Source organism: Pseudochaenichthys georgianus, chromosome 17 (assembly GCF_902827115.2).
Source record: "Pseudochaenichthys georgianus chromosome 17, fPseGeo1.2, whole genome shotgun sequence".
In the NCBI taxonomy this organism is placed as follows: domain Eukaryota; kingdom Metazoa; phylum Chordata; class Actinopteri; order Perciformes; family Channichthyidae; genus Pseudochaenichthys; species Pseudochaenichthys georgianus.
Genome location: NC_047519.1, coordinates 22,609,136 through 22,635,103, shown reverse-complemented (window position 1 = coordinate 22,635,103; position 25,968 = coordinate 22,609,136). Strand labels below are relative to the sequence as shown.

At 41.1% G+C, this 25,968-nt stretch overlaps 1 protein-coding gene across 2 annotated transcripts; it reads left to right on the top strand.

The window, feature by feature from the left end:
* Nucleotides 1-161: 161 nt before the first annotated feature.
* On the top strand, nt 162-25,027 carry LOC117463040 (zonadhesin-like). 2 transcript variants are annotated; one of them, XM_071206465.1, is made up of 29 exons: nt 162-285; nt 480-532; nt 661-729; nt 3,190-3,407; nt 3,492-3,564; nt 11,124-11,521; nt 12,017-12,581; nt 12,696-12,892; nt 12,987-13,376; nt 13,841-14,133; nt 14,622-14,887; nt 15,232-15,300; nt 15,625-15,762; nt 15,860-16,116; nt 16,212-16,296; nt 16,453-16,524; nt 16,713-16,847; nt 16,973-17,229; nt 17,351-17,435; nt 17,536-17,652; nt 17,760-17,897; nt 18,562-18,818; nt 18,963-19,047; nt 19,137-21,899; nt 22,909-23,117; nt 23,198-23,354; nt 23,446-23,840; nt 24,493-24,622; nt 24,751-25,027. In XM_071206465.1, the coding sequence occupies exons 1-29, from the start codon at nt 209-211 to the stop codon at nt 24,912-24,914; spliced, it is 8,112 nt and encodes a 2,703-aa protein (XP_071062566.1). In that variant the 5' UTR covers nt 162-208; the 3' UTR covers nt 24,915-25,027. The 2 variants fall into 2 exon arrangements, with proteins under 2 accessions (XP_071062566.1, XP_033961351.1); XM_034105460.2 differs by lacking the exons at nt 22,909-23,117; nt 23,198-23,354; nt 23,446-23,840 and having other exon boundaries at nt 19,137-19,193; nt 24,751-24,838.
* The last annotated feature ends 941 nt before the right edge of the window (nt 25,028-25,968 follow it).

The following is a 25,968-nucleotide window of genomic DNA, read 5'->3' as shown; positions in this document are numbered from 1 at the left end:
TTCATGCCAATAAAGCCCCTTTGAATTTGAATTGAGAGAGAGAGAGAGAGTGAGAGAGAGAGAGAGAGAGAGAGAGAGAGAGAGAGAGAGAGAGAGAGAGAGAGAGAGAGAGAGAGAGAGAGACAGAGACAGAGACAGAGTATAAGAGAGTATATGAGAGTACTAGTAACGGGAGAGCAGCTGGGAGGCTGTCGTTAAGAGATCAGCCATGCTTGGAGGCATCTTCAAAGATGTGTTGGTCACAGTGACTCTACTCTTTCTAACTCAGACATGGACTCAGTGCAGGTGGGTGTCAAGATAATTACATTTTAACTGCCAAGATGAAGCTGATATGTTGTTTAAAAATAGGGTTGAACTGGTTTTATTGAGTGAATAACATTTTGATTTTTGCTCAATGTTATAATTTAATAATTTCAATATTGGAATAACTTGTAGCAAGAAAAATGGGATTGAATACACAAATTGTTTTTCTATTTCAGGGCTGAAGTTGATTTTTCATTAGTTACTTTACCAGATTGGAGAGAAAATGCAGGTATGACGTTTTACAATTACTAAGACTTGTGGAAACTTTATATATCGTTGCAATTTATTAAATTACATTTTCTTCAAAATCACACACTGACTTAAACCAATATTTGACTCATTGTTCTTCTTTCATAGAGTATGGTACACAGTGTTCCTACGACGGACATAACAATCAGATGTGTGACTGGACCCAACTAAGAACAGGTACAGACAAAAGCTGACAGGAAAATTAACTGCAAATTTGAAAGCAAAATGTGTTTCTTTTAGGGAGGTTACAGTAACGTTTATTAAGAGTTCACTTTGACAGTGAGAGACTGTGACTGTATAGTTACCTTTCATTATGTTCCCACCCTTTTTGAGGAGGATTTGGAACAGCAGTCCACAGTTCTGTTATAATCTACAGGCGGGCTGTGACTGTGTGTCTGTACCTCGCTGCATATCACTAAATGATCTGAAGCAGGCTCTCCCAGGGGCAGTCAAAGATGAGGGCCTGCACTTAAGGTTCAAAATTAGCACAACACACACTACATTACATTACATTACATTGCATTTAGCTGACGCTTTTATCCAAAGCGACTTACAATAAGTACAATCGACCAGGAAGACACAACCTTGAAGAAAACAGAATCATATAAGTACATCAGGTTTCATAGAGCCAAGTATTTCAAGTGCTACTCAACTGGCTATAGATAAGCCAGTCCTTTATTAGTATATAAGCACTCTGTTAGCAGTTCTTTGTTAGTAATTATATCGCTCGAGGTGGAGGCGAAAGAGATGAGTTTTCAGTCTGCGCCGGAAGGTGTGTAAGCTTTCTGCCGTCCTGATGTCAATGGGGAGCTCATTCCACCATTTTGGAGCCAGGATAGCAAACCCACGTGTTTTTGCTGATGGGAACTTGGGTCCCCCTCGCAGCGAGGGTGCAGCGAGTCGTTTGGCTGATGCAGAGCGTAGAGCACGCGCTGGGGTGTACAGTTTAACCATGTCCTAGATGTAGGAAGGGCCAGATCCATTTCTCTTATAGCATGGTACGCAAGTACCAGTGTCTTGAAGTGAATTCTAGAAGTTAACGGAAGCCAATGAAGGGAGCGGAGGAGCGGCGTAGTGTGGGAAAATCTAGGAAGGTTGAAGACCAGACGAGCCGCTGCATTCTGGATGAGCTGCAGAGGTCGGATGGCACATGCAGGTAGACCAGCCAGGAGGGAGTTGCAGTAGTCTAGGCATGAGGTGACGAAAGCCTGGACCAGAAGCTGCGTCGCTTTCTGGGTCAGCTGGGGACGTATCTTCCTGATGTTGTAAAGTGTGTATCTGCAGCAACGGGTTGTAGCAGCGATGTTTGCAGTGAAGGACAGGTTGTTATCTAGGATCACACCCAGATTCCTTGCAGTCTGGGTCGGGGAAACGACAGAGGTGCCGATGTTGATAGTCAGGTCAAGAGTGGGACAATCTTTTCCCGGCTTGAGATGATGAGCGGACATCCACTGAGAGATGTCAGCTAAACAAGCAGAGATGCGTGCGACGACCTGGGTCTCTGAGCGGGGAAAGGACAGAATTAATTGGGTGTCGTCAGCGTAGCAGTGGTATGAAAAACCATGTGGGCTAATGACAGATCCGAGCGAGTTTGTGTACAGGGAGAAGAGGAGGGGACCAAGAACAGAGCCCTGAGGGACCCCTGTAGTTAATTGACAAGGGTCGGACTCGGACCCTCTCCAAATTACACTGTAGGTACGGTCTTTGAGGTATGAGGTGAGGAGGGAAAGTGCAGAGCCTGAAACTCCAAGTTCTTGGAGAGTGCGAAGGAGGATCTGATGGTTCACCGTGTCGAATGCAGCAGACAGGTCCAAAAGGATGATGACAGAGGAGAGGGAGGCTGCTTTAGCAGTGTGCAGTTCCTCAGTGACAGCAATGAGGGCAGTTTCTGTGGAGTGACCTGCCTTGAAACCAGACTGGTGCGGATCCAGAAGGTTGTTCTGATGGAGATAACAGGAGAGTTGTTTAAAGACAGCGCGTTCAAGTGTTTTAGACAAGAACGGGAGGAGAGAGACAGGCCTGTAGTTTATAACATCAGGCGGGTTGAGAGTGGGTTTCTTTAGGAGAGGGTTTACTCTTGCCTCCTTGAGACTGTTTGGAAAGTGACCAGAAGTTAGAGAAGTGTTGATGAAATGGGTGAGAAACGGTAGAATATCAGGAGCGATAGTCTGAAGGAGGTTTGAAGGGATAGGGTCCAGAGGACAGGTGGTAGGGCGGGCAGAGGTAATGAGGGTAAGAACCTCACTTGGCGAGAGAGGGGAAAAGGAGGTTAGTGTGCGGGTGGAAGGAGGGTCACTAAACTGCAATTCTGCATTTAATGATTATTGCACCACAACAGATGTACTTCTTTTTTTTATTACAATAACAGAGACGAGGGAATGGTTTGGTATTTTTTTTAAGTAATAAAACTTATGGTCCGACATAAAAGCTTATTCCTAACCTGCGCGGTTAAAAATAAATGTCACCATTTGACTTGAGTGGTTTACAAGGAATGGAGAGGCTATTGTCATTGGATTTGTACTTCAGAAGGTACTAATAAAACTTATAAACTAATAAAAAATGGAGTTTGATCATTTTTTATTATGTGAATAAAAGCAGCTACTGATTACACTTTCTTATGGTCCTTTTCATCTGCAGAGGATGTTACTGTTTTAGAGAGCGGTCCACTGGTGCTGGAGGGCGAAGCCTATCTAGAGTTTTGGTATTTAGCCCCCGTTGCAGCTTATGGGACAGCACTCAGGACTCTGCTGAAGAGCAGCATGGGCCTGAGAGAAATCTGGACCTCACCTGCCCTCCCCAGGGATTCTTGGAGACAAGTGTTTGTCCCCTTGAACATCATCGAACCAGGGACTCAGGTAAAATGTCATATAATAAACAGTATTGGGGAATCAAAATATAGTACTTTTAAATAAAAAATAAAAAATCTGCTTCTGTATCAGGTTGTAATCGAAGCAGTGTCCACGGAGGGACAGTTCATATTTAATCATCTAGGTGTAAGAAGAGGCTCATGTGGTAAATATATATATTTTTTTGATATTAATATAAGAACAGCCAACCTTTGATTCCTATGATAAAACAAAATCCTGTTATTTTCAGCTATGTATGTATGTAACAATGTGTATGCAAAACATAAACCATTACTGTCATAACACTTGTCAGCTTAGTGTCAGTGAAACAGCAAAAATATCCTATTTCACAAAACTCTTCTTCTAAAGCTTTAAGATGTAAAAACAGTTTGAACTTAATATAAGGCAGTAAGAATGTTTTACTTATAATAAGTTATCAGTTACATATTTGAATCACATGTTGAATAACTGTGATCATTAACATTAATCCACGTGCTGTATGCAGTAGCGTAGGCAGAAATGTACTTTAGGGTGGGCCTGTAAAAAATAGGGTCGGCCAGATTTTTCTTCTGCGCATCAGAAGCTAACAACAATCCCCGCCGGTACCGGTGGCAGATTACTTTTAGAATACTTTCTTTTTCCATAACAGATGGGTATGTTTTGGTGAACAGGAGACACGTATTTCACTGTTTTAATGGCTTATCAAGAACTCAAACACAACATCTTGGTGTCATTCTGGACAGCTCTCTCATCTGCACCCCACATAAAAAACATCACCCGGACTGCATTCTTTGTACTGTCTTAAAACCTTTCCTTAGAATATGTTATGAATTGTAAGGTGTCCTTGGGTGCTTTGAAAGGTGCCCCTAAATAGAATGAATTATTATTATTATTTATTATTATGATCTGAAACGATGTAATAACTTTAAAAAAAAAATCCAGTCACTTGCCCCATGCATTCAGCAGCAGCAGGCCATTCACTTTGATCCCGTTATAAATGTCATCATCTCGACAATAAAGAAATGCTACATAGACGTTATCTTGCACATTTTATCTAACCATCTCTGTTTCTAACTTTCATTATATTTTAAAGGTCCCATGTCATGCTTTTCCGGTTATTGCCCGTCCCCTTGTGTGTTATGAAGCTTTTTATGCATGTAAACGGTGTGCAGAGTCAAAACACTCAAAGTACACCCTGTAGCGAGTAAACTATAACACAAAAAATACCTCCCCCAAAAGCCTCGTTGGAGATTTATCAGTTTCCATTGTTTACTTCCTGCCCCGTGTGACGTGGCTGCACCGTGCTACGTCACTTCTTCTGCTGATTGGTCCAAATTGACCAATCCACGGACTTCCTCACACACTCAGTGCTGCAGGCAGCTCAGCTGATTTCTCCTCCCTGCTGCAGGCTGATAACAGACAGTTGGGATCGCGGCAAAATTCTCTCTGCAGACCCATTCTCACATCGTTTATCAACCTTTTTCTTACTCAATATCAAGCCACACTTATTGATTTTACTTCGGCTGTGACTTTGTGTGTGCTCAGGGTGAGTTTGGCTGTGTTTGGCTGTGTATCGCTAAACAAGGAAACAACACCTCTTGTGTTTAGCGCGATTCACAACGTGAAACAATCGGACGTTGTGAATCGCGCTGAGCTCCGTGGAGGTGTGATTTCCTTGTTTAGCGAACAATAAGTGTGGCTTGATATTGAGTAAGAAAAAGGTTGATAAACGCTGTGAGAATGGGTCTGCAGAGAGTATTTCGCTGCGATCCCAACTGTTATCAGCCTGCAGCAGGGAGGAGAAATCAGCTGAGCTGCCTGCATAGAGTGTGTGTGTGTGAGGAAGTCCGTGGATTGGTCAATCGGAGCACACTGGGCTCACAGGGAGGGGGAGGGGGAGGGGGGGGGGGGGGGGGACAAAAGAGCTGCAACGAGCTGCAACGAGCTGCAACGAGCCGTTTCGTGGAGAGAGTAGGCTTGTTTGAGACACATTGCGGCTCGCCTCGAAAGTAGACGAGAGTAGCCGATCGCAGCCGGGGGAGGTGTCAAAAAGCTCGCCTGAAGTCGGACAGCTCCGAGTCGGCTTCTTCTTCTTCATCTTCTTCTTCGCATTCTTCTTCTTCTCTCGGTTTTTTGGCGGATTGCAAACAACTTTAAGGTGCATACCGCCACCTCCGGAGTCGGCTTGACTCGGTTTGCATTTATAAAGAATGCACACATGTGTTTAATCGTTAATGTCAGATATGTACTAAGTAAATACATTTGTTCCTGCTCAAGATTAGATTCAACTTTATTGTTATTGCACAGATTACAGGTACTGAGACAACGAAATGCAGTTTAGCTTCTAACCAGGTGCAACAAGCAGTAAAGTGAAAAGTAATGTACACAATCGACAGAATAAAATATAGAATGAATTGAATGATGAATAAACAGTGAGGGGTATGAATACACTAGATATCAGCCTGTGAGCAGTATGAACAGTGTGTGTGAATATGCTAAGATATATAAAGTATGAAAACGGTAAGCAGTATAGTATAAAATATATAGATATCAATTTCATGATGATAAACATTGTGGAACAATGATGAAAAATGGGAATGGATGTGGCGACGTAAAACTGACACAAAACAACAACACACTTTTGCCAGCCAATTGGAGAGTTTCATCAGCACGTGGTAAAAACCACCAATGAGCGCTCAGCTCGAGATCCCAGCGAGCCGTTTCCCATCAAGCATTTCGCTTCCGCAGCTCGTGGAGAGCAACTGCGCCAACTCGCCTCGCCTCGCTCTCAAGGCTGCGGGCGTCTTTGTCCCGCGAGATTTCAAAGTCTCATGTGGGCGAGCCTCCAGAGCAAGTCGGACAAAATGACTAACCATCATGCAACGCACGAGCAAGACGTTGATCGCAACTGCGCAGGTCTGCGCAGGTCTTGCTTGTCTCAAACAAGCCTATTGAATACACGTAGTTTACAGAGATGCTGTATGCCAAACAATGTGAGTTTGGAAAATTGCACAGTATAAATATATTCTAGTAGACCTCAACAATGGAATTATGATCAGTGGAAATGGCCATGACATGGGACCTTTAAAAGAGATCTCTCTCTCTCATCTGCGGGGCCTCACAGACACGCTGCATCTCTCTCTCGATCAGACATGCTGCAGCGCTTCTGCATGCACACAGTTCTGCCGGCAATGAATATTACATTTTGTGAGGAAACTTTTCCACCAATAATTCCAATAAGTAATCCAAAATGTATTCACTTCAGGTTTACGAAAGTGTAATCAGATTACTCGTTTTTCAAATGTAACGCCAGCTGAATACACTTGATTTGTGTATTCTGATTACGTAACGCCGTTACATGTATTCCGTTACAACCCAACCCTGTGAATATCTCTCCGGACTGTCCACCAGCAGATGAAAAACACCCATCTCTCCGCCTCTTCCACGAGGGAACCGTGCGGCAGAGTTTCCGTTAACATTGTTTTTCTTCTGACAGCCCAGCAGCAGGAGAGGTGGGGAGAGGGAGACGTGGGGAGAGGGAGACGTGGGGAGAGGGAGGCGGGGCTATTTCATCGTTATCAGAAAATGATCAGATTGATCGCTGCTAAATGAGGGCAGTGGGGCAACCCTGTCTCCTAAAAATTACATTCCCACAGAACTAAAATGCATTCTCAATTACGTTTAGCAAGAAATGTATTTTCTCCTACGTTACGTTCGTTATGAACGTATCTCAAATACGTTTATTTTCTACATATCTTCTAGAAGCATATTTTCTCCCACGTTACGTTTCTTATGAACGTATCTTAAATACTTTTATTTTCTACATATCTTTGCCATTTATTGTCTTGCTTATAATAATGATAATAGTCATTTATAAATATCATTTTAGAGCACACATTTGAAATCAGTAGGCGAGGCTGTAATTTCGCCAGCTGTTACTCTCATGAGTGAGGCAGAAAATAATAGTTTTTAACATGCCAAAAAGCTGCTGTGTCGTTTATTGCACCTCAAACATTAAAACAAATCCAGAGTTACATGTTTCTGTACTTCCTCTAAGAAGAAAGGACAGTAACAGAAGATCTCTGTGGCTTCAGGCTTGATCACCGTTCAAATGACAGCGTTGGTTTCCCCAAAAGTGGGCGGGGCTGTAAAGTGACGTAGATTTTACTCTCATCTATTATTCAAAACCATTCTATTTATTCTAACGTAAATTACATGCCAGTGTTTTATGTTTTTATTTTAAATCGTATAATGTCGGACTTTTTTTCCCGAAATAAATGGGGCTTAGAGCCTCAAAATACTGAAATCTGTATTTTTGAAAATCTTTTTTTCCTTATTTACTCAACAATAACACACAATTCTCCTTGTTTTTATTTATTCGTTTAATTCTATAATCTTGGGCTTTTTAGCCGTAAATAAAGTCACCGGAAACAGACAATAAGGGACATTTTGAGGATACACACAAACCCACTGAACAGATAACCCAAGATCCTCAGCTTGAAGCTCGTTGATTGGATGTTTAGCCGCAATGCATGTTCGGATATGATGTTAATGCGATATGATATCCGAAAAAAAAAATAAATAAATAATACTTTATTCCGAGTGTTCTTGCTTTTCTCTTTGGAAGTCATCACATAACGGCATTGTAATACACAGTTTGGCTGCATTAAATATTACACATCTGCTGTAGTTCTTTATTTATAGAGCCCTGATGAGAAGACCTCTGGACAAACAGGAGAACTGCCGCCAAAACTGAATATGTGACGTGGATCATAAATATATCAACAATTAAACAACACCTTGCATTTCTTTTCACAAAATACGTCTTCTTGCAGTAGCAATACTAATTCGACTGACTTTTATATTTGATCCAATTGGTAGATAGGTTACATTTACACCATAACGGTGCACAACTGATAGAAAAGGACTGATTTTCTTTGAATATAAGAATGTAAATACTGAGTTGAGAGAATAGTCAGGGAATTTGGGTGATGGGAGACACATCTATGGAATCACAATTTCAATAGCTTACATTACATGACGGATATGCCTTTCTGTCTGTGATGTTTTATACATTTTCATTTCATTTCAAACCTTTATTTAACCAGATTGGTCCCATTGAGATCATAGATCTCTTTTTCAAGGGAGACCTGCAGCATATAGGTTCCACATGAAACATAAAACAATAAAGGACATTATACATTATATTTACAGGATACATAGTTATAGACATTTACAAGTGCCCATTGTATCGGCAAGCATTTCATTTACCCTAGCTTTAAAAACATGCAGAGGAATGAGATTGCTCAGTTTCAATTCTTGCTGAAAATCAGATATTAATGTGTAGAAGTAAAGCATGAGAAATAGTATAGCAATATCCTGTACAATTATGTAAAAACATGAATAAAACTACACATCTTCAGATGTTATACATACATAAGTGTCCTAATACAAAGTTATTATTAGTATGCTGTGTGTACCTTGTGTGCACCGCCTAGTGGTTAAAGCACGTTATTGAATTATTTTTGTTGAATAATGTTATTTTTGTTGAATAATGTTATTTGATGAAAAAAATATTAAGAGTACATACTTTCATAGGGGGAAAGTAGAAGGTCTGTGATAGAAATATAGAATATAAAAAATCAAGAAGATACTGTAAGTGATCTCTACAATAAAACAGTTTAGTGCACGATGTACAAAGATATTAATAGGAGGATGTGCAAAACAGACAAACTAATTAACCTCTATTTAAACATTAAATAATACTTTAGGTTAAGGTCTTCTTTCAAATAAGAAAAAAACTTTGGGGGTATCTATCTACAGATAAATATTAAGCCTGACAAAGTACTTAACGTCTAATGTATTGCTTTCCTGCAATGTTAACTATGTTGAAGCACTTATTTTAACTGATATTATACACATTAATTATACTCTTATGTATGTAGATAGTATAAGAAATGTGCAGAATTTGACAGTTTAATGGTGGAGGTACACACATATTGATAGATGTCTTGTAATTAACTATTAGTAGAGAATAACGAGTAATTAATATACTTTATAGAGATCTGCAGATAAATGTTTAGTCTTCTCAAGCACCAACTATCAAATATCTCGCCTGATTGTTGGCACTTGACAATCACCTTTCCCTGAATTTTACTCAGGTGTAACTAACGTCTGCTTTAAAGGTTGTTTATATTTCACATCATTAATCAGAATCTGCAGAGTTACTAAAGTAAATGTAGTGGAGTAAAAATACCAGGTTAACCTCTGAATTGTAGTGGAGTAGAATATTAATGCTGCCCATTATGGATACAAGCGATTTTCACCCATGTAGTAATTACATGTTTTAAATGTGTACACACCAATGTGTTTCCCATCGCCTAAACCTCCAGGGCTGTACACAGTTTAATACTGTCAACTTCTAATTTTTGGAAAAACGAAAACGTCTTTTAAAACTACAATTCCCAGTAGAGACGTGCCATAGAGAACATGTTGCGAAACACAATAGCCAGCATGTGTAGTTCTGGGGGGGCGTTCGAGTCCAGTTTTTAATAGTCTGCCGTGGTTTCGTTCTATTTCAAAGAGCTTGACGCTCGGCGTAACCTTGGCGCACTGCCACTCCAACATCCAATCACAGAGCTTGAAGATTAATCACAGGGTTCGTCAACGGGACTGTAGTCCCAAATGATAGCTGGGGATTATGGGTAGTGTAGTGTCTTCGGCCATCCTAAACTGAAATGTTTTTCGGATATGATATCGCATTAACAACACCACATCTGGCGTCACAGAGATCTTCTGTTACTGTCCTTTCTTCTTAGAGGAAGTACAGAAACACGTAACTGGATTTGTTTTAACGTTTGAGGTGCAATAAACGACACAGCATCTTTTTGGCATGTTAAAAACTATTATGTTCTGCCTCGCTCATGAGAGTAACAGCTGGCAAAATTACAGCCTCGCCTACTGATTTCAAATGTGTGCTCTAAAATGATATTTATAAATGACTATTATCATTATTATAAGCAAGACAATAAATAGCAAAGATATGTAGAAAATAAACGTATTTAAGATACGTTCACAAAAACGTAACGTGGGAGAAAATATGTTTCTAGAAGATATGTAGAAAATAAACGTATTTGAGATACGTTGATAACGAACGTAACATGGGAGAAAATACGTTTCTTGCCTAACGTAATTGAGAATGCAGTTTAGTTCTGTGGGAACGTAATATTTAGGAGACAGGGTTGAGTGGGGGCTCTTCTTGGAGTCTGGCTTTTATTTAATAAAACCAAAGTTCATTAGTGAACTTTGAGCCATCATTTATTTTGCAGGCAGCTCTCTGCCTCTCTCACGTTATTATGGCTCGCGCCGGAACCAACAATCAGTTTTTACTGTAAATTAGTTCGGTTCAGAGGATAAAACACATACAACATTAATTAAACTCGATATTTGTTCACTTGAATTTCACTTTGAATTCTTGGATATTCTCAATGGGTGAATAATTGTTTTTATAATAATAATAATAAAATAATTTAAAAAAAATTAAAATGTTTAAATCACACCGAAGCTTTCTCAGGGTGGGACAATGAGTAAACTGGGTGGGCCTGGGCCCACCCTGGCCCTATGGTGGCTACGCCACTGACTGTATGTCAAGTTACTATTCAGTTATTCTGGCCAGAAGGTGTTGTGATTATAACGTGATTGTTTACTCGGTCACATCCCCCACAGGACAACAGTGTGATTCTAACACAGAGTTTTGGACAGATGAGTCCACTCGCTGCCTCTGTTCTGGGGGCCAGCTCTCCTGCTCTCCCACTCAGTGCCCTAAGGGCCAAATCTGCGGTCCTCGAGTAGAAATATCCAGTGGGATTCACGCCTCTGGGATGTGCACTATACACAGTCACACAGACTGCAGCACTTTTGATGGAGTGCTCTTCCGCTTCATGGCCTCCTGCACCTACACGCTGGTTAAGACCTGCTCACCCTCTGAGACTCTACCATTGTTCAGTGTGGAAGTAGTGAATGAGAAAAACTGGAACTCATATCTGCCAACTGTTCAGGAGGTTATTGTGGACATGGGGAACTTCAGAGTGTCCCTGCTGAAAAGACAGACGCATCGCATTGTGGTGAGTCACTTTAAAAGAGAAAATAGATCATTAGAAATACATTAGTGGGATCAATTGCTGATGTATAGTTTAGTTTATGTTTATCCTGCTCAGCTGTTTATTACTGTGTTTATCATCACCCATTAGGGAGACGATATTTGCAAGGGTAAAGAATATTTATTTCCTTCAAACTCTACACTATGTTCACCCCCTTTGGTGTCATAATGACTAAGAACTGCATGTACCATATACTTCAGGTTTGTGGCACCTTTCCGTTCTGGGGTAGTGAGTGTTAAGCTGGGAAATGTACTGAAATGAGCAGTTCCCCTATCTGCAGCCAACTTTACTGATAAACTGAGTTTATTGTGAAGAGCAGAGTTTAGTGGCATAATGTCCCAGACTTATCTCCCTTATCAATTCCCAGAAGGGTGCTTCTTATGCTAACTGTGAGATACAGTTACTCCATATTGCTGATGACAGCCAGTAAGGAAGTCTAAAACTTTAACTTTCCTTCAGGTTAATGGTGTCTGGAAGAAGCTTCCACTGAGCCTTAACAATGGCTCTGTCAAAGTCAAGAGCAACCCCGCTGCTGTTGAACTGGAAACCAGTTTTGGTCTCTCTGTCTCATATGACAACGCTGGTGCTGTCCAAGTGGCGCTGCCATCCACTTACTCTGACCAAGTCTGTGGCTTGTGTGGAAACTATAACCACCGCAGAAAAGATGACTTCAGAAAGCCAGATGGAACAAATGCCCATGATGCTACAGGTTTGGCTGAGAGCTGGCGGACTGGGCAAAGCACTTCCTCCTGTGATACCATTCTAGTACCACATCAGTGTGACCCGCTGGAGGAGGCAGAGTATGCCAGTGAGCTGTACTGTGGGGGCCTTCTCTCCAGCACCGGGCCCTTTGCTGGCTGCCTATCAGTTCTGGGGGCAGAGAGCTACTTCAGGGCCTGTGTGGTCGGCATGTGCTCTACCCACGGTGACACAGCGGTACTTTGTGAGACATTCCAGATTTACACCGATATCTGCCAGGAGGCTGGAGTCACCATACCCACATTGAGGAACTCTATACTATGCCGTATGTTTATTTATTGACCCACTGATGAAAAATAACAAAATAGTAAGAAATAATGACTTTGATAATACAACAACAGTTCAAGCCCTTTCCTCTTTTCTTTGTTGCCCCTCTCAGCCCTTCAGTGTGGTGAGAACAGCCACTATAACTCATGTGCTGATGGTTGTCCCGAGATGTGCTCCGGTTTGGATGCAGTTGGCTCCTGTGGAAGCTGTGAGGAAAGATGCGAGTGTGACTCTGGCTTTAAACTCAGTGAGGGAAAGTGTGTCGCAGCAGAGGACTGTGGGTGCTGGGATAATGGAAAACACTATGAGGTAAGTGATGTAGATGAAACGGGAACACCTTTTAATTCACATTTTAACTTCCACAGTTCTATAATTGAATCACTCAACTCTGTGTTGCCTGCAGAAAGGAGCATCATTCTCGAAAGGGGAGTGTAAGCAGCAGTGTCAGTGCGTGGGTACAAATGAGGTACAGTGCACCACAATGCAATGCTCAGACAATGATGTCTGTAAAGTCAAGGATGGGGTCAAAGGCTGCTTTCCTTTCAAACCTGCCACCTGCAGTGTGTATGGTGACCCACACTATATCACCTTTGATGGGATGGCATATGACTTTCAAGGGGGCTGCAGTTACACGCTGACTACCACGTGCGGAGGAGAAAGCTCAGTACAGTTCACTGTGATTGGACACAACATGCATCTTCCCCACACAAATTTCACTCCATCCAAGCTGGAAGCTGTGGATCTCCAAGTTGACGATTTATACGTCACACTGAATCAGAGCGGGGAGGTCTATGTAAGCACCAAAAATTCTCTACATATCACACAATGCCAACTTTGTTATATCATTGGGTTAATGGAGCGGAGGCTGTATGCAAATGTATTACAGTCCATGCAAATGTGTCTATTGACCTGTAAAGGGCAGGTCCTTACTGGATATAAAGAGTGCTTGTTCTGTTTTATTTATTGTCCTTCCTTAATTACCACAGCTCACAACTGTAAAATCAGCACACCCATGTTTATATGGTTCATTTATTACTCTGCGTAAAATCATTAGGGAAGTCACTTGTCTAGGGTTAAGAACAAACAAACTTCGGGCTGACCTACTTTCCTTTGCCGTGAACAGCTAGTTGGTCGATAAAAGGCTGCACTTAATATCCCAATACAAATTAAATAGTGCTGTGTTTTTATGCAAGACATTCTTAAGAAACTCAGTTCTCACAAATAACTATTACCAATAATACATTTTCCTCTCTTTAGGTGAATACAAGCAGAGTCCGACTGCCCTATTCCACCAATGGATCATATGGCTCAGTATGGGTCTACCTGAAGAACAATTATATCATCTTGGAAACAACCTTTGGCCTCAGAATGATAATAGACGCACAGAACAGACTCTTCCTCCACGTTGATGAACGCTACAAGTATGAACTTTGCGGACTGTGTGGCACCTTCTCGGACTGTCAGGAGGATGACTTTGTGACACCAGGAGGCCAACATGGAACTTGTCCATTTGAGTTTGGTGACAGTTGGAAGGTGCCAGGCAATAACGAGTAAGCTATTCTTCTATAATGGTATCTATACATATTTTAGTGGAGATCACATGAATGCTGATAGTTTAATACCAAAGGAAAAAGCGAGGTGTACCATCTCAAAAGAAAGTGAAGAAAACATGTTTTTAGCCACACTAGCTGTGTAGCATTCATTTTATTTCCACCTAAACTAAGATCAAGAACATAGAAAACATTATACCTTCTACTCATGTTAGCATAAACCCCTGCTAGGCCAAAGTACTGAAATATCTGACTTTTTTTCTGTGAAGAGGCAGTTGTTTGTTCTTTGCAAATAAGTAATAGCCATTAGACCATTATCTTGAAACCAATCTGACATATTGGCTTTCTTTGTAGTTTATGAATAACCTGAAGAAGTTGTCAAATTATGTTTTCCTCACATACATAGTATTAATAAACTTTATCAACATATCCGTTTGTTCAAAGTGGAACAGAAATATCACTATATCAGTCTAAACTTTCTCGTTCAGGTGTATTTCCCACCCAGATGATCCCAGACAATGTGATGTTGATGAGGAGAATGAGGCCTACAATGAGTGCTACATCCTACTAGGGGACGCTTTCAAGCCCTGCCATGAAACCATTCACCCAAGCATCTATCTCAGCAATTGTGTGTATGACTTCTGTGCCACACGTGGTGACCGACACACACTATGTGAATCTCTTAAGTCCTATGCAGCAGCATGCCATGTTGCAGGAGTGGAGCTACCTCATTGGCAGACAGACACAGCCTGTGGTGAGTGTGTAGGTCAGACATTAGGATAAGAGTAACAGTGTGATTACTTTATAGTTTGTTTTCGACTTATGTCTAATGATATTTAGTTGTGAGACAATTAATGAACTTTTTTTTTTAAAAGCGTGTAATCTAAATGCATTTAAGATGGGAGGCAGTTTAACATATTAAGTATATTACCTAATTATTGATTTTCTTCAAAACGTTATGCTGTTGCTTTTAATTGTTAGGATTATGGCAGAGTCAACTGCAACTGGGCTGAGAGCCATGTCTGAGGCAATCTTTTTTTTCTGTATAAATATCTCCTATGAGGCCAAAAACGTTTTGTTCTGTTGTCCCTATTTCAGCTGAACCCACACCTACTACAATTCTTCGACCACCACGTTCAACTACTACTTCTACAACAGATCAGACTTGTAAGAGCATTCAGGGTTGGGAATGTTTTTTGTTACTGGTTTGGATAATCAGTGGCAAAATTAAATTCATAATGAATCATTTCAAAACCAACTTTGGATTTACTTTGCTTGCCTTAAAAACAGATACAGTACTTAAATGCATACATTTATTAGAATAACTTTGATTTATAATAATAATAATATGGATCTACGGACTGGATGAAATCATGTTTTCTTGGAAAATGTATTTTTATCTACAATTGTATTTTTCATAATGTTATGTTCCTATGCATAATAAACTCGTAATACTTGTCATTTTAATTTTGTTTTTATGATTTTTCACAGTATGTCCCATAAACTGTGACTTTGAAAATAATCTGTGTGGGTGGGAGCAGCTCATGCAGGACAGTTTTGATTGGACAAGACATTCAGGACCCACACCATCAAGCTTAACTGGCCCAAACCAAGACCACACCACTGGAGGTAAAACGTAATGTCAGGCGACGATATCACATCTGTAAAGTTGCTGCATTGATTTTAATTATGCATGTTTATAATGCTAATTTCAACTTTTCTGCAGCTGGTTTCTACATGTATATTGAAGGAAGTAGTGTAACCCATGGAGATTCAGCTCGTCTTTGGAGCTCAATGTGCCATTATGATGGACCACTCTGGCTGAACTTCTGGTACCATATGTATGGTTCAGCCAACGCCATGGCCCTCAATATCTACCTGCTCAAAGACAATAAAGCTACTAAACTCTGGTCCATAATGAACAACCAAGGTCCAGAATGGCATCTAGGACATGTTTATATCAGAGTGTCTGGTCCTTTCCAAGTAAGTGACACCTTACAGACAATATAATGGCCTAAAATATTATATTATTGTAGTTGTATATTAAAACATTTATTTTTCCCTTTGACATCTTTTAGATTTTACTTGAGGGAATTCGAGGCTCCGATGCTCAATCAGATGTGGCCATCGATGACATTTCCATAAACTTTGGCTCATGTTTAGGTGACATTCATTTAACTAAATAAAGCATTTTATATTTGACTAAATATATATGACTTGAGGATACAAGGACATTTCTAATGCTACAAATAAATTATATTATCTCAAATCATGGCCATTTCTCAGGGTTTAAACATAACCAATAATGTCCTCCTTTAGGTAGTGTCCCTGGCCTGGTTAGTGGAACTGTGTTTCCCTCCTCAGATGTGGAAGTCCTCCCCTCACAGCCAGGTAAGTGCACAGGAAGCCTTTTTTTATGGGCCAATTGTTTCTACGTGAGAAAGCTGATGTGTGGTTAGAATTGAACATTTATGTCTTGTGATTGTACTCCCAGTTAAAGATTTTCTAAATGTTTAGGAAGTTGCCAAGGTCCTCAATACTTAGTTCCTGTTAATATTTTGCAAATGTTTCCCTTATAGTCTGCAATTTGGACTGTAGCTTCGATCGCAGTCTTTGTAGCTGGAGGCAGATGATCAGAGATGCTTTTGACTGGACATGGCAAAGAGGTTCCACCCCCACTCTGATGACTGGGCCCTCTGCGGACCACACTGGTGGTAATACACCCCTTTTTCTATGTAATATTATAAATGATCACAGGTATGACAGAGGTATTGAAAATATCTATCTCACCGTAGAAAGTGTATGTGAAAATGTTGATCACTTCGCTTCTCATTCATAGATGGTCATTATCTTTACATCGAGGCCAGCAGCGTGACGCATGGAGACACGGCTCGTCTCATCAGCTCTGAGTGTTCTGACTCTGATCCTCAGTGTCTGCAGTTCTGGTACCACATGCACGGCTCAGCAGATACAATGGGCCTCCATGTTTACCTGCTCCAGGACAGACAAACAGAAGTTGTTTGGTGGAAGACTAATGAGCAGGGATATATGTGGCAAATGGCTCAGGTGGACATCAGAACAACTCGAGCTTTCAAGGTGCAACATCTTCCACCAGGCACTCAAATGATTGAAATATTGTCAACCAACAAAGTTGTAGAAGTAAATTGTAACAATAAGAGACTGCAAAATGATAACTAATCCTTTTTCCATAACTTAGATTATCATTGAGGGACGTAGAGGCTCCAATGAAAAGTCAGATTTGGCAATAGATGATGTAAAGCTTTATCGTGGACGATGCTCTGGTAAAAACATGCACTGTGAATGAAAACCACTAAACCTTAAAAATGTGATATTTATCCCAAGGCTGTATACTCTGATAATGTTTGAAATAAACTGTTGCAGATCTGAGTGATGAGAAGTCAACAAGTCCTTCCAAACCTGATGGTTCTCCCGTAGTGGCAGCAACAACCGACTTTAATAAGGACAACGTTACTCAAGCTCCAGATAACAGACACCCAGGTAAAGTTCTAATTTCACAGCAGCACGTGTAACCCCAGCTATCTGAACTTTTATAATCTTTTTGTGATTTCCAGTTAATTAAAGATATCTTTGACTTGTGTGTGTAGTATGCCAACTCAACTGCAACTATGAACAAGATCTATGTCAGTGGACCCAACTTTATACTGATGTTATCGATTGGACAAGGCATAGTGGCTCCACCCCAACTGTAATGACTGGGCCTTCTTCAGATCACACTACGGGAGGTAATTAGCTTTCTCACACAAGCCATGTAACTTGTGTGTTGTACTGTGTCTGCACACCCTTATACCCCAGTTTCAGCCACACAGTCACAAGGTGAAAAACATTTTGGTTGTTGAAATAGTTATTCCCTGTTCAACCATAATTGTAGACTGTCAGGCTATGAGTTCCTGGTGTACTGTTTTACATAAAGATAAGATATCTTTCCGTTAACATCCTGAGGATGGGCAATTCATTAAGGGTGACTGTGGCTGCGAGGAAGTGCGGTCGTCTTTCCACCAGAAGGTTGTGGGTTCGATCCCAGCCCACGCAGTCAACATGTCGATGTATCCTTGGGCAAGATACTTAACCCTGAGTTGCTCCCGATGGCATGGCCAACGGTGTGTGAATGTGTATGCGTGTTAGTTCCTAGAGTAATATACACTGCTCTGTGTGAATGGGTGAACGACATGTAGTATGTAAAGCGCTTTGAGGAGTCTTAAAGAGACTGGATAAAGCGCTATATAAGTGCTGTCCATTTACCATTTAAGAAATGTTTTGCATTTTAGTGTTTTGAGGACATTTGGATTGTCAACATTTAGCAACCATTTCAGTTGAATCTTGATATACCTTAAACTTATAGTATGCTATGAATTTTTCTTTTTTTCAAACTCTTTTGTCCTTAACCAGGTGGCCACTATCTTTACATCGAAGCCAACAGCGCGTCACATGGTGACACAGCTCGTCTCATTAGCTCTGAGTGTTCTGACTCTGGTCCTCAGTGTCTGCAGTTCTGGTACCACATGTACGGCTCAGCAGATACAATGGGCCTCCATGTTTACCTGCTCCAGGATATATTAGCTGATGCTGTTTGGTGGAAGAGAAATTACCATGGAAATATGTGGCACCTGGCTCAGGTGGACTTGGCAACATCTGGAGCTTTCCAGGTAAAATGTTATTCTCCTCATCTGACTAATGATAAAAACTTGCAGAGCAAAACACAAAAAATGTACAACCTAAAAAAATAAATGAGTAATTGGTCTTGTGCTGGTATAATGTACTTTAGCATGAACCTGTGCAATTTATTTCAGGTTATAATTGAGGGGCAAATAGGTTCCAATGATCAGTCTGATGTTGCCATAGATGATGTATCACTTCATCGTGGACACTGCAGAGGTAACTATTTTCTCTTGCTGACATTCAATTTTGTTCACACACATTGTAACTGGGAATGTGACTGACTTGTTTGTGAAATATCATTACAGACCTAGCTCAACCAACAACCCCTGCTCCCACAACCTCCAACCAAGTTGCAACAGAAGGTACAGAGCTTCCTCAAGAGAATAAGTCAATACAACCATCATCAACAACAATCCCCACAACAACAATAGCTCCAACTGCTTTTGATACACAATCCCCTACAAAGCCAGACACAAAAACAAGGCCACAGCTTTCAACAAACTCCAAACCAATAGAAACTACCACAACTGGTCCTGAAACTACAGCTAGACTTCACCCACTGACAACAGAGCACCCAGGAGTTGAACCCTCACATCAACCAGAACCTGAAATGACAGAAAACCCTCAAACAACAGAAGGACAAGAGCATCCTGTTACATCTACTAATGAACCCCACACTACAGATAGACCACAACCACCAACCACAGCTACACCAAAACCATCGCAAACAACAGTTCAACCAAAACCACCAACAACAGCTACACCACAGCCCTCACAAACTACAGTTAAACCACAACCAACAACAACAGCTTCACCAAAGCCACCACAAACTACAGTTAAACCACCAACAACAGCTCCACCACAGCCACCACAAACAACAGTTAAACCACAACCAACAACAACAGCTTCACCAAAGCCACCACAAACTACAGTTAAACCACCAACAACAGCTACACCACAGCCCTCACAAACTACAGTTAAACCACAACCAACAACAACAACAGCTTCACCAAAGCCACCACAAACTACAGTTAAACCACCAACAACAGCTACACCACAGCCACCACAAACAACAGTTAAACCACAACCACCATCTACAGCTTCACCAAAGCCACCACAAACTACAGTTAAACCACCGACAACGGCTCCACCACAGCCACCACAAACAACAGTTAAACCACAACCACCATCTACAGCTTCACCAAAGCCACCACAAACTACAGTTAAACCACCAACAACAGCTCCACCACAGCCACCACAAACAACAGTTAAACCACAACCACAAACTACAGCTTCACCAAAGCCACCACAAACTACAGTTAAACCACCAACAACAGCTACACCACAGCCCTCAGAAACTACAGTTAAACCACCAACTCCAGCTTCACCACAGCCACCACAAACAACAGTTAAACCACAACCACCATCTACAGCTTCACCAAAGCCACCACAAACTACAGTTAAACCACCGACAACGGCTCCACCACAGCCACCACAAACAACAGTTAAACCACAACCACAAACTACAGCTTCACCAAAGCCACCACAAACTACAGTTAAACCACCGACAACGGCTCCACCACAGCCACCACAAACAACAGTTAAACCACAACCACCATCTACAGCTTCACCAAAGCCACCACAAACTACAGTTAAACCACCGACAACGGCTCCACCACAGCCACCACAAACAACAGTTAAACCACAACCACCATCTACAGCTTCACCAAAGCCACCACAAACTACAGTTAAACCACAAACAACAGCTCCACCACAGCCACCACAAACAACAGTTAAACCACAACCACAAACTACAGCTTCACCAAAGCCACCACAAACTACAGTTAAACCACCAACAACAGCTACACCACAGCCCTCAGAAACTACAGTTAAACCACCAACTCCAGCTTCACCACAGCCACCACAAACAACAGTTAAACCACAACCACCATCTACAGCTTCACCAAAGCCACCACAAACTACAGTTAAACCACCAACAACAGCTACACCACAGCCCTCAGAAGCTACAGTTAAACCACCAACTCCAGCTTCACCACAGCCACCACAAACAACAGTTAAACCACAACCATCAACCACAGCTACACCAAAGCCATCACAAACTACAGTTAAACCACAACAACAGCTACAGCACGACCACAACGTACAACAACCTACAACAACTAATAAACCACATTCGACAACAGGTAGACCACAACCTCCAACTGAAGCTCTACCACAGTCAGAAACCACAGCTACCCCAAAGCCATCACAAACAACAGTTCAACGACAACCACCAACCACAGCTAGACCACAGCCACCACAAACTACAGTTAAACCACAACCACCATCTACAGCTTCACCAAAGCCACCACAAACTACAGTTAAACCACCAACAACGGCTCCACCACAGCCACCACAAACAACAGTTAAACCACAACCACCATCTACAGCTTCACCAAAGCCACCACAAACTACAGTTAAACCACCAACAACAGCTCCACCACAGCCACCACAAACAACAGTTAAACCACAACCACAAACTACAGCTTCACCAAAGCCACCACAAACTACAGTTAAACCACCAACAACAGCTACACCACAGCCCTCAGAAACTACAGTTAAACCACCAACTCCAGCTTCACCACAGCCACCACAAACAACAGTTAAACCACAACCGTCAACCACAGCTACACCAAAGCCATCACAAACTACAGTTAAACCACAACAACAGCTACAGCAGGACCACAACCTACAACAACCTACAACAACTAATAAACCACATTCGACAACAGGTAGACCACAACCTCCAACTGAAGCTCTACCACAGTCAGAAACCACAGCTACCCCAAAGCCATCACAAACAACAGTTCAACCACAACCACCAACCACAGCTAGACCACAGCCACCACAAACTACAGTTAAACCACAACCAACAACAACAGCAGGACCACAACCTACAACAACTAATAAACCACATTCAACAACAGGCAGTCCGCAGCCTACAACTACAGCTACACCACCATCAACAACAATGGCAAGACCTCAACCACCAGTTAAACCTGTACCAAGTAAGTTCAAAGTATTTCCGTATATACATGGATTGAGTATAATATATACTTTACACCTCACAGGTTAGGCACCATTGACACCTGAAGCTTTGGGCATGTTCCTATTTGTGATGTAATGTCACCTCCTCAAGTGTGATTAACAAAAAAAACATTATTTAAAGGGGACCTATCATGCAAAATGCACTTTTGTACGTCTTGTATACATGACTTTGTGTCCCCGGTGTTCCAGGGAACTCACCAAATTTCAGAAAACACAACCCTCTCTCTTTTCCTCCATACCCAAATCTCTAAAAACGAGGCTACAACGGATCTGATACAGACTGATCCAGATTTGAATTTTTTTCTTCATCACAAAAGTGGTGCTCCGCTTAGTGGTCAATTCTACACCTATCAGGTGGATGTGGGGTTGGGCCACAGCCGGCCATTGCCTCTCGAAAGCGCAGGAGAAGCTGTAGTACATATACCAGGCCTGTAAGTGGCGCTGTAGTCTGCCTCAAAAGCAGCATGCACCATGCAAGGGAAGACTTCCCTTGTATGGTGGCCATGGTTGCCCTTCTGTTTATTCTCCGCTGAGGCTCTTTTTCTCCCTCCCCGAGGCAAGCGTTTGCTCCTGCTGCTGTTATTCATTGCAATCCCTCCCTCGCTGTAATTATCTCCGGTTAGTCCACCAGCAGATGACAAACACCCACCTCTGCGCCTCTTCCAAGGAACGAGGGGACCGTGCGGCAGAGTTTCAGTTAAAGTTGAAATCTTCCGGACAAAATTAGAAAAGTGCCGGTCAAAGGTCTTCTTTGTTATTTATTGAGCTTTAAAACAAATGAATAATGACTCTATATAAATCATATAAGAATAAAACACGGAGGACGGAGATCTCTTTTTCTCTTCTCTTGTAAGTGCTTGTGAAATGTGATATGTGGCTTTGACTTACCACTCAGCCCTGATTGTACTATCGACCTTTGTATTGACCTTTTGTTGTTATATATATATAATATACACTCTTTCTCTTTAGCACCCTCTTGTCCAGAGAACAGTCACTACACCACGTGTGTCCCTGCCTGCAGTCCAACCTGCACACACCTGAATGGCCCACCACGTTGCACTGAAGATGAGGGTTGTGTGCAGGGATGTGTATGTGATGAAGGCTTTGTTCAGAAAAAGAGGGTTTGTGTGCCTATCGAACAATGTGGTTGTGTGGAAAGGAATGGCACCAAATATGATGTGAGTGACAGAATAGCTCTTCATCAAAGTCACATGTTTTTTACAGTATAAAATACTTACGGCTACTTTTGTTTTGTCAGTTCTCTGATGTGTGGTACACCAGTCACTGCAGTCAGAAATGTGAATGTGAGAAAGACTATGGCGTGGGTTGGATTGACTGCGATGACAAAGATGAATGCGATGGAAAAGCTGTTTGCCTTCAAAATGATGAGGGCAATTATTACTGCCAGTCTACAGGTACTGCACGTGTTACCATTTAACTCTTTTTAATTGTGATATATCTTAACCATATTACATCTTGTGAAATCATTTATGAATTTCTTCACAGGCTTCAGTGAGTGCACCATCAGGGAAGACCCTGAATACACATCATTTGATAAAATGAAACACAAGTTTAAGGGTGACCACTCGTATGTGCTGGTCCGGACCAACAACTTGCCAAATAACCTTCCACATGTCTACATCGAGGGTATCACTGTAAAGGATAAGGATGATAGTCATCAACATGACGACAGCAGCAGTGAAGAAGACCACAGTCGCAGAGTTAGGGATGATGATGATGATGATGAAGAAGATGACCATGATAATGACCATGATAATGATGATGATGATAGCAAACATGATCGCTCAAGTGAAGAGCGCAAGGAGAACTACAGCTTACAAGAGCTTAAGATCAGAGTGTATAATCATACTGTGGTATTAAAGAAAAACCTGAGGCTCGTTGTAAGTATCAAAGACATTTCTAACAATATTATTCTTTCCATGTCATTGAACTTTGGCTCCTTCATAGCAGGTACAGTATTAAGATAAGATCATCATATTCTTGCAAGCCCAAAGACATCTGTAAAAGCGCTGAGTGGAATAACCAGTGTTTCTTGTTACAACAGCATAAATGTAACTGATGCATGCTGTATCTTTCTTTGTAATGTGAGATTTCCCTCTTGGCCCTGCTGTAAGGACATTAGCAATGGAGGATGGAATTTTTTTTTTACAAAGTGTGGCGCTTATAAACAGTGCTGTAGTCAGTTGCACCAAACTCAGTACAAATGAGTCTGATAATGTTGTTTTTTGTAAAGAGTTCTGAAGAAACAGATTTAGATTGTGCTGCAATGGCAGGGGCCACTTGAAAAGTGATTACTATAAATTAACCTGACAGAGACATGTATGTTAAGGTTGAAAAGAACCATCTTGTGGGGACTATGAATGTTTGTACCAAATATTGTTGCCAATGTATCCAATAGCTGTCAAGATTGTTCAGTCTCAACAACCATCACTACAGTAACACTGACACAAATGGCTAAAACTTAATATTTTCTCAGACAAGTCTACTTAATATAAGTTACATTGGGAATTACCCCTCTCTGTCCCCCTCCAGGTGGATGGAAGGAGAACAAAAATTCCCACCTCACCGACTGCTGGTCTAAAAATCAGGGAACTTTGTTCTCGCATCTCCCTGAAGACCGACTTTGGCCTCTCCGTGGAGTTTGACGGCCACGGCAGAGCAGGTAATTCATCAACAAATCCTTAAATCACAATGTAATTTCATACATTGTCAGTTAATGACAAATTTTTTTCTGAAAGAGAGTTAAACACGTAATACGGTAATGCTCTGTTGTTGATGTTGTTTCTGCAGGGATCATTCTACCCCGCATATATAAAAGGAAAGTTGGGGGTCTGTGTGGGAACTTTGACGGTAAAAAAAAGAATGACATGATGAAGCCAGATGGTACCAGGGCCAAGAACGTTCAAGAGTTTGGAGAGAGCTGGAGTGTGAAAGATTGGTGGACGTCGGGATAAGACATCAAAAATACTCTGTGGAAATGTTGACGACTAGTTGTAACATCACTGTGGCATTCACAAAAAAGCTCAACACTGATGAACCCTTACCCTAATAAAAACTTAAGAGTTAAGGAGATTTCAGTTTTTCCTTAGACAGCATGTCATCTCCAAACCTAAGCTGCCAAAATGTGACTTGGAACGAACATAACCTGTGGCCATGAAGACTTTAAAAGGACTTGGACTATAACAATTTTATACACACAAACTATATCACAGTAAAATAAGACATGTCTGCTGCTTACACCGTTTTCTGGGATGTCCAACTTTCAAGTCCATTTTTTAAGAACTAACAAACTTTCATGAAATATCTCACATCTTTAATTTTTTCAAGAAATCCTTGTACTCCTCTCCTTGTGAGATATATCAGATGTTGTCCGTTGTCATTAGGGTAAAGTATTTGTTATGCATGACAATACAATTATGTATCAATATCCAATATTGTTGGAAAGAAACTATGTAACTTGTACCTGTTCATAAGGTGTATTTGAATGACAAATGATTAAGTACTGTGGTTACATTGGTGTAGCCATTAGTCTAGACCAGCGGTTCCCAAACTTTTTGTGCCCAAGGCACACCAAAGGACAAGTAAAAATCTCAAGGCACACCTATTGTGCAAAATAGCCCTTATAACAGGTGTTATCACTCATATCATGTAAAATATCTGTAAATGTGCATAATTATTTACTAATGCCAAATAAAATGTGACAAAGACAACTATATTACTCATGAAATATTTATTAACGAAATATTTCAGAAATTAATTAAACTTTATCAAATTAGGCTTCATCAAAGCAGCAACACACTCATTTAAACCAGACAGGTCACAAAATAAAAAATGAGGCAAAGGAAACTCAGAAGAAATTCAGCACAGAGAACTGTCAATGCAAGGAAGCTGCATTGTCCATGGTCCTGAACTACAAATTATAAATGTAACATTTCAGCAATCAGCATTGAAACATGTGCTATTGTAAATATTTTTGCAGACTTACAAATTAGTGAGATACATGTGCCT

What these genes read in the sequence shown, in the direction of transcription:
- LOC117463040 (XM_071206465.1), top strand. Translation starts at nt 209, where the DNA reads ATGCTTGGAGGCATCTTCAAAGATGTGTTGGTCACAGTGACTCTACTC. An exon ending in CAGACATGGACTCAGTGCAG is followed by an intron (nt 286 to 479) that starts GTGGGTGTCAAG and finishes TTTCTATTTCAG; the next exon opens with GGCTGAAGTTGATTTTTCAT. An exon ending in GAGTGTCTGGTCCTTTCCAA is followed by an intron (nt 16,117 to 16,211) that starts GTAAGTGACACC and finishes GACATCTTTTAG; the next exon opens with ATTTTACTTGAGGGAATTCG.